Consider the following 9714-nt stretch of genomic DNA (forward strand, 5'->3'; position numbering starts at 1 on the left):
GGTTGACAAATACAACCTGAACCAGACATGGAACTCTGTTCCTGAGAACCACAGGTATATACTCTACCCACATTTCTCTGCTCGGGCCCCAGGCATCTCCAAGGTTTGGCTGGGGCTGCAGTTGGCTGAGGTGGCCTCCAAGCCTCCAATTCTCATTTCCCCACAATGACCAGGAGATGGCGCAGGCATTTCATACTAAGGATTTTTTTTTTTTTTTTTTTTTTTAATCTTGAATGCTTACCTGGTACTGCTGTGTCCTTCACACGGGCCACAGGAAGGTGTCTCCAAGCAAGTCTGTGTTTGTAGCCCTGAATTCTCAGCTCACAACATTTTGTTGTATAAGCAGCAAGATTTCACTATTTTATGATTCTTTTTCTTGTACTAAATGCTTACATGGTACTTACTATATCCCAGACTCTACTCTAAATACTTTATATGTTATTTTACATAATCCCTCCAAAATCTGTCTGAGGTGTCATTATCCCCATTTGACAGGGGAAGGGGCTGAGGACAGTGAAATTCAGTAATTGAAGATCAGATTGTGATTATTATATTTTCAGAATTCCAGCTATAAAAAGAAGGAAGTCTATTAAGTTATAGCCAGCTATTAATAGAAAAATGTAAATTGATTACTGGCATGTGTTTTAGGATGTATTTGATTATAGAGTCCACTGAGGGAGAAAAGGGACCCAGGTTAAGAGAAAAAGAGGGAAAACTGCCATGAAGGCCTCAGCAGCACTGCCTTTCTAGAACACTGAGAAATCAGGGTGTGTTCTGAAGGAAGAGAGGGCAGGTTTAAAGAAGAAAAGAGAAAAATGAAAGCCAAAGAGAGTGTGACTAAAAGAAGAAAAAGGGACCCAATTGAGATAATACTTTTATTTTCAATTATCGTCCACAGCAAATCTTTGCTAAAAAATACTTCAATCCCTTAAACTTACATAAACACTAGTTTCTGCCTTCCTTAAATCATTTTCACCCTATTGAATATTAGTGAACTGTTTTTTAGCACACTTTTTGCTTTCTGTGTACAGCAGTATTTTCACTCTTACTATGAATAGAGAAGTCATCCTCTTGAATTGAAATTACTTATGTTTCTTCATGCTGAGCTACTTGGGGCAAAACTTTTGGACTGTCACATAGGAAACCTTCAGTTTGTGAAATGATACTGCGTTCATGCAACAACTGATTTTTTAAAAATATTAGTCTATCCAGTCTCTCACATAGTAAATCTGTCTATTTGTGTGGAAAAGGTAAACCCTGATCCCTATTTGTGCCACATACAAAAATTAACTTGAGTGCTTGCTTTGGCAGCACCTACACAAAAATTAACTTGAGATGGCTCTTAGAACTAAACGTAAAATCTAAATTCATAAAACTTTTAGAAGAAAACAATATCTTTGTGAATCGTCAACAAGCAAATATTTGTTAGATCACAGAAATTGTAAAAGAAAAGGCTCAAAGTTCATTAAAATTAAGGAATTCAACTCATCAAAATGTCATTGAGAAAATTAAAGACAAGCTAGAAGATGGAAGAAAATACAAAGTATATCTGACAAAAGGCTGGTGTCTAGATTGTATGAATAACTTCTGCAATTCAACATTTAAGAACAGATAATGAAAAAAATGAAAGTAAAAGAGCTAAACAGATACTTCCAAGAAGATATGCAAATGCTCGACACATGACAAATTGCCACCATTATGCACTGGAAAGAGTATACATTAAAACTGGGAGATACCTCTGCACTCCCACTAGAATAACTAAAATTAAAAAAACTTATATCATGGGCCGGGGATTTAGCTCAGCTGTTCGGTGGCCTGCCTTGCAAGCACAAGGACCCGAGTTCAATCCCTGGTACCAAAAAAAAAAAAAAAAAAAAGACTTATATCACCAAATTTTAAACTCATGCACTGTTGGTGGGAGCACACAATGGAATGATCTCTTTGAGAAAGGTCTGTCAGTACCTAATAAAAATAAATGTAAACCAACCTTATAAAACAGTAATTGTATTAATTGGTATTTATCTAAGATACATGAAAAGACTCACAGAAGAGTGACCATCACAGTGCTGCCTCTGGGAAGACACAGGAAGGACTGGTTGAGAAAGCGCATGCCAGAACTCTCTAGGGTGTTGGTAATGCTCTGTACCTTGATAGGGGTTTGCTTTATTTGCATATATTTATCAACTTTCACCAAGAATACACTTAAGAAGTGTGTATTTTATTGAATAGAACCTTTATTTCAGAAGAAAACAAAGCTGGAAACAAGTACCTTATGCATGATAGTTACATGGATGCTGAATCATTTCGGGGCTATATAGATATAACTGGACTATAACAAAATATGACATGGATTGCTGGGAAGGCAGTTTGAGGGTAGATATGTGGCAAGGAAGTACTGTATAGCTAAACCATAATGGTAGACTCGAGTGGTAGAATTTTACCTAATGTGGAATTCTTTTCGTGTGTTATGTTTGAAATTTTTCACGACTTTAAAAAAAATCAAAGGAAGTACAAATAATTAGAGTCCTCAGCTTAGTGTTTCAAGCTTCTCTTGACATGGTTATTATCACTTTGATGCACTAGGTAAGTAACCTCCTTTCCCATCAAGCTCTGAAAAGTTTTAATTCTCTGGTCGAATATAGACTGCTTCATCCATGATGAACATGTAAAGCTTAAATTAACATACCCCTGAGGGCTTGTGCCTTCATTGTCATACTTTTGTTATATTAATGTAAATGTTCTGTCTTTATTTCGGGGGGAATCTTAAACTCTTCTCTCTTTTGTCTCTTTCCCCAACACTTTTCTGTAGGAATCTTCCTGCAATCCTGGACTGGGTGAAAATTCAGAAGCCTGGAGCTATGGGTGTCAACATCATCACATCTGACTTCGTGGACCTGGTGGACTTTGCCACAACTGTCATTGAGCTGAATGACCTTCTACAAGAGGACAGATCCTTGGCTAAATGCTGACTTAATTTTTTGTTTAATTTAATGTTGAAGTTGTTGATTCAGGATAGAGTTCTGAAGGTTTCTTATGAAGATGGCCCCTAGTCAGTGGTGGTATAGTGAGTAAGGAGGATAAGGGCTTTTTCATTTCCTTCCTCACCGGGCCATTTGGATAAAATTACAAGGCTTTTAATTGCATTTTTCCCAAATGAGACTTAAAAAAAAAAACACTTTTAAGTCCAAGGGATCATTTTTATGTGATGAAGATCAGCATCTCCCCAGTGGCTTATGTTGGTGAATGGATTATGAAAATAAGTTCTCCAAGTTCTACTGGAGTATAGAATTTCCTCTGACTGGCCTAGTTCCCTACTGTCTTCCAGGGTCTTGTGTTTGAGCCATGGGAATGCTAAACTAGAAGGGCATTCCTGTTGAAAACATGGCTAGTTATTATTGTGGACTGCCCTGCCTGGTACCTCTCACTTCAATCTGGGGGTTCAGAGGGTAGGGCCCAGTACCAGTTCTCTCTAGGACTACTGGGTGTCACCACCTCTTGCCTGAGAGAGTGAGACCTACTTATCACCACAGTATTTCAGTTACCACTGTTCATGCACGGCTTGTGCAGGTAACTGATCACCTTGATTCTTCAGATAAACAGTACCCACTGCCCTTGGTATCAGAATATGTTTCTCACTTTTAAAATAAGGATTCGTTTCTATTTCTTTTGGCCCCTTCTTAAAAGTGAAAAGAACAATAATGGCAGATCTTTTCACTGTGGGGCCCAACAAAAGACACGCATGTTGGCTGCATGCCAGATTTCTTTGATTTAATGTATTAGTTTTTTCCCAAAATGACTGCCAGGTAAGCACCTGCATCATTTTGGCCAAGACCTCTTTGGAGTAGGGTCTTCCAGCCAGATCTTGGAATTGCACTTCATTGTTGCCTGCCTAGACCCAGTGGGACACAGTGCTCAGTAGCAGGCACCCATCCATGACGCCATGGAGGCTCTTCTGGGCTGTGTGGGAAAGTGCGATGGCATTAAACGAGGAAGCTCCAAGTGGCTTTGGAGCCATTCTGTAACTCCTTGAAAACAAGACTACCTCGGGACATTTAGGATGACTTGTGTGTCATCAAGTGAGAAATACACAGTGTTGGAACATTTCCAGTTCTGGTCATGATTGTTCTACTTTCTATAGATTGTTCTGAGCCTATTTATCACTACTGCATGAGAGTTTTGAAACCCAAGAGGGGGGTTCTTTTTTATTGATAAGAGGTACTTGCCTATAAGGAGACCTCTTGTATTTTGGTTAATTTATTTATATATTTATTTATTTATAGAGTTAGTATTTGCCATGTTTTTTACCTCAGGAGCATTCACAGAGAAGCTTATTGACCTTTTGTTGCCCAGGACAGATTCTACCATGGTCTTCCTCCCTTTAGTAGGACCACACATCCCAGGTTGCGAGTGATCTCAGGCTATGCTCTAAATGTGCCCCCAACCCCGCATACCCAAGCCTGCTGAGAGCACTATGTTTGGATGTAGTCCACATTCAAGGAGCCACTACCAAGCCACATCCTGGCACAGAAGATGAAATGGGTCTTGAAGAACTCTTCAGTTCTTGCAGTAGACTCTCCAGAATTCTGGAAAGAAGGGAGCTAGAGATAAAACTGGGCATAGGGATGTGGACAATCTGATGCCCCTCCACCCTATCAGAATTCCTAAGGAAGTATTAGCTTCTGGATTCTTAAGCGGGAAATAAAAATCTGGAATCCTGAATGGATATGCACATTTATAAAGATCACTGGACCCTTCTCCCAGCAGTTTCTTATTTCTGTCCTTTGTATAGCCAGTTTTGCATTTGTCTCAATGGGGAGTATCTTAGGTGAGCAACTAAAGGCACACACTTGCCCCCCAACTATTGATCTTCCAGTCTTTACTTCCTGTAAAGTAATTTAGGCCCTGACTTTTTACTTCCATGGCTCAAGGAAGTCACAACTCAAATGCCTCTGGGAAAATCTGGCTTAACTTGCCTTGTTCTTGCATTTGAATTGCTCCCCAAAGAGGTTTCTGGAATAGTAATGTCAAATTCTGTGAGGCCTTCTCTGCGTAGTAATGAGGAAGGGAGTGCCCTTACTTTTTCGATTTTCCTTCAAGTCTGATATTAAACCTTGGTGACAAGCTCTGAAATCCCTGGCCTACGCTCAAGATTTTATTTTTGTTCATACTGTTTCATTTTGATTTTTTTTTTAAGTTCTTGGTCGATTGCCAGGGACCCAATTGGTTCCCCTCTTTTCACCCTTTGGTACTTGACAAAGAGATAAGGAGGCAAGAGGTGAATTATACTGCTCTGTTTTATTTGAGCCTCAGCTTTGTCCAGATGTTTGGTGCTATGAGGCCAGGTGTGTTGACAGGTATCTGCACAGGACACCAGTGTCATCCAGTGGCTGCCGACTGTTCAGTGAAATGTTTACGTGATTTTCTTCCTTAGTTTTTAAATATATAGTTGCACTTCACTTGGATTGTGAAATTTAAGTGCACCTCAGTGTCTGCATCCTAAGAGAAAAGTCACCGAGAGTAGCACAGGCACAGAATGCTTCCAGGGTTGCATGCTTGAAGCCCTGGTCTGTGTGGTGAGTGTGGGCACCCACTTCCTCATGCTGCTGTGGGTGATCAGCAGTGCTTGGATTTGAAGTCTGCACAGAAGTCCTGGGAAGTCAGAGGAGGATTGTTTATGATTTTCCCCTAATTAAACATGAATCTTTGCCCCCAAGGAAGGCTTCCCATGTGGTAAAGAATGTGTGCTTTCTGCTCTTTAACCATGAGGCCAAGCAGGAGAACTGAGGCACATGGCACAGAGAGAAAACAGACTTTAGCTTAATAACTCATTCTGCAACAGCCAGCAGTAAGAACGTTGGCACAACCACATCTCTTGTTCTCACAAGTTCTATGATCTTTTCTAATCAAAACTGTGCTCTCACGTTTGCTCAGATTTAATTTCAAGTTTAGTAAAAAAAAAAAAGCCATGTGACTGAGCCAGTGAGGACTTCAGTGAGTTTCACAGAATCTGGGCTTATATTTATTCTGAAATTCAACTGAGTTTTCCTGAGCTCCATGGACCGCTCCAACATGGCCACATCACCATGATTTTGTGGCAAAGGGTATCAAGTAAGTTAAAGCGGTGTTACAAAGTTTGGATTCATGAGTAGAGATCTTACTTAGACTGGAAGGAGAGGTCAAGGTGGATCTGATGGAAGGTACTGATAAATTACTAAGGATTATAGTATTTTATAATAATAGTACATTTAAGAAGACAGTATAAAAATGTATTTGCTATATTAAATTTGATAGTAATTGTTTAGTTATTTTCCTTAGTGTTGAGTCAAGACCCCTGAATTTTGAGACTCCACAGTTCAAATCCAGTATTTTATATAAATTCAAAGAAAAGCACAAGATCTGAGCCTACGTAATGATGAATCTTGCAACTCTGTTCTTTCAGGACTTCATAGTCACATAAAAAATTTATGTTTCTCTCTGAGACAGTATAGTGCAACATTCGGAAATTAAATGAAGCTTTCTGGTGTGTCAGGATTTCCATCTCTGATTTTCTTGATCTAACAAATTGCTCCTAAAGAGGCATGATTCTAACCTAGCAAGAATGCATAGGATAAAGCTAACAGTGGAAACAGAAGAAATCCAGGCTGAAATGGAGTGATTTCTTTTTCCTGGGAAGCAAAAGGGCTCTATACAAAACCAGGCCATCACGGACTGAGTTCACGCCACGGTTGAAGCTTTGTAATGTTACTCCTCTGTGGACTAGTGAACGGGGCATAGCCATGAGACTCCCCTCCCCTTAGCCGAGCAGGTGATCCTGTGCTGTCATCCTTAGTTCCTTCCTCTTTAATAAAAATACTGCTTGCTATATTAGTGCTGAGTGCTTTGCAAACCTCAGTTGACTAGTACCCTGAGATAGGTGTCTAATGTTTAGATTAAATACTTTGTATTCAAGGGATGTACAGTTGTAATTCTTCCTTCTAGACATATATTTGGAGAATACTTTTTGGACTCATTTCCCAAAAGTGTGGTGTAAGTTCACAGGACTTGACGAGGTATGGTACCATATCTGGTCTGTACAATGAAATATGCAGGGCTCAAAGAAATCTACCAACATGCATGTGGGTTCCTTAGATGCACGCTTTCCCAATGCATGCTAAATAGGCTTGTGGTAAGAGGAAACAAATATAAATTGACAGCATTAAATATGCAAATGGGCAGGAAGTCTATGCTATGGACTAGAAGGACATGGCTATCTCTCTAAATTCCACTGACCTTCTAGTACATCTTGGCCCTCTGCTTCAGGCTGGTCCCATAGCTTTGTGGCTCACAAACGTTTCCTTGGGACACACAGGAGTGAACAGATAAAATGACAGGTGGTTTGCTGGGAATCTTTACCCTTTTTTCCAGACACTTTGACTAGCTCTTTACTGCCCCCAAGAGAACCGCTATCTCCTTAGCCTTAGACTCCCCAACCTTCTTATTAGAAACAGTGACCTAGGAATATACACTAGAAAATGTTAATGATTTTTCCTTAAAATAGCACAGTCTTATACACTGTGAAAATATTCTAATGCTATCCTGCTTTAAGGATACAGTATGTTAGCATCTTTATAGTATTTTAGCACCTTCTCCAACAAAACTTGTTCTTAGAACTTTTCAAATTCACTTCTTTTTCTTCATTGAGTTTATTGGTACATTTTAGGTCTATAATACAGTTACATTCATCATTGGGATCTTGTACCTTTACATGATCAAATTCACGTCTAATGCAAATAATTTAGGTAAAATATTTCCCCTCTCTCTTCTGGGAGTCAGTCCCACAGCCTATTAAGGAGCCCCACTGATGGTCTAGAGGCATTTTCTGTGTCCTTTCTTCCTATCTTCTCATAGGATACTACTTTCTTCTGTCTTCTAGCCATCCTCCATCTCCTGCTAGTTACTTTTAAGCACAGGATGATAGCAGAAGACACACATGCACTCCGCAATATCCAGCACCCTCTGTCACAGTGGTTGTTGGCTCCTTTGTCTTCTCAAATGAATTATTCCACTTCTCACCCCTACTCCAGCATTAGAACTGTACTTGACTGGAACCCAGAACTTGGGATCAATACTTAAATCAAAAAGCACAGGTTTGCTCACAAGTTTCAGCCCAATAAGAAGCACAGCACTTTGAACGGTCAAATATAGGCCTTTAGTAGCTCTCTGTACATTTGCGATTTTACATCTGTTATTAGTTCATAGCACTAATAACACTTCAATTAAGAATCAATAGATAGTATCAATATGATAAATTTAGAACATACGCAGAAGTAATACTGCCTTGCTGCTATTATATTAATTTACACCACAATATTAATAAATATTAAATACAGATCGTGTATGCATTATTTATATTGTGTATATGCCAACTGCAACACTTAGCTTCACTGATCAACACTTTAAAAATACAGAAATTGTCATAGTGAAAATAAGTCTTGGTCAAATCAGATAATTTATGTATCTGATAAATACTATAACAAGTATTACATTTTGTCTTCTATTACTCATTTACACTAGAGTGCATGTTTACTAAGTTAAAATAATAAATTATATCAATTTAAAGTTAGGATAAAAATTTTGCATATGTACTGCTGAATACTCTTAAAATGTATTGTGTGGCTTAATTATCCACACACATTAAATTTGTCCTTTTTCCCTTTAGGATATAATTGTTCAAATATATCTCTTCTTTCTTGTAACCTCGATTAAACTGTTTAATTCAGCCTAGAACATTGTTAAGCTGAATACCTCATTTTAACTGTGAAAAAATGTTAATACATACCATGACATAATGTGTTTTCTTGTATTTGATTTGAATGACTTAAATGGGCTTCAATCTAATATGAAATATAAAACTTTGATCTGCATTTTTCCTTTGTGTAAATGAACATTTTATTATTTGTCTACTTCTGACTTAAAGAGCTGTGGACTTGATGTCAATAAAATACCTTATTATGCAATATTGGATGAAAACCTTCTCAGTCCTGTCTAGCTACAAATGCATGCAGTCTCCAGCAGGAGCTGTGCATGAAATGTATGTGTCCCATGCTTTTCCAGGCCCATCCTTAACACCTGTTATCTACACTAAGCGTGCACCAGACCTTACTGAAGTCCGTAATCTCATTTGACCATCATGTCTAGCCCACATTAATTTGAGTTGTTGCCACCTGCCCAGAAATAGAGCAATGCTGAGAATATGTATTTATGTGCACAGTAAAAATGGACCTGCAGTTTCTGTTGCAATGAAGATTTCAATATTATATTCCTAATTCTTTTCAATAGGATATCTAACAGCACTTAATTTCAATGAATTTATTTCTTGCTTTATCCCCTACAAAAATAATGGATTGATACTAAAAGTATTTTGTATGACTTTAGCAGAGATCAAATTCCAAGTAATATTTATTATAGTCAAACATTGGAAGAGGTAATTAACAATAATATTTTGTATGTACATGTAATAAACCATAGCTATATTGTAATATTTAATATAGTTATATGACAAAATACTATGAATATCATAGAAAAAAATTCTGCCCTTATATGTAGTTAGTGTTTAGTAAAACTACCATACTGTCTCTGGTTGGCTTTATCAATCACTTGAGTAATTCTCATTTGTTTTTAATGATAGATCATTAGATGTAGATAGGACTGGATTCAACTGTAAGCAAAGCCAGT

General features: G+C 38.2%; 1 protein-coding gene across 1 annotated transcript in view; it reads left to right on the top strand.

Moving 5' to 3' along the window:
* The window catches only part of Plcxd2 (phosphatidylinositol specific phospholipase C X domain containing 2), a 46968-nt gene extending 37756 nt beyond the window's left edge, over positions 1–9212 (top strand). The window contains exon 4 of the mRNA XM_010630150.3: positions 2810–9212. Coding sequence (XP_010628452.1) covers positions 2810–2969 — 160 coding nt within the window. The 3' untranslated portion in view covers positions 2970–9212. The remainder of the gene's footprint in view (positions 1–2809) is intronic.
* Positions 9213–9714: the final 502 nt, after the last annotated feature.

The sequence above is a fragment of the Fukomys damarensis genome, unplaced genomic scaffold (genome assembly GCF_012274545.1).
Source record: "Fukomys damarensis isolate Sample0158 unplaced genomic scaffold, DMR_v1.0_HiC HiC_scaffold_24, whole genome shotgun sequence".
NCBI classification, from domain to species: Eukaryota; Metazoa; Chordata; class Mammalia; order Rodentia; family Bathyergidae; genus Fukomys; species Fukomys damarensis.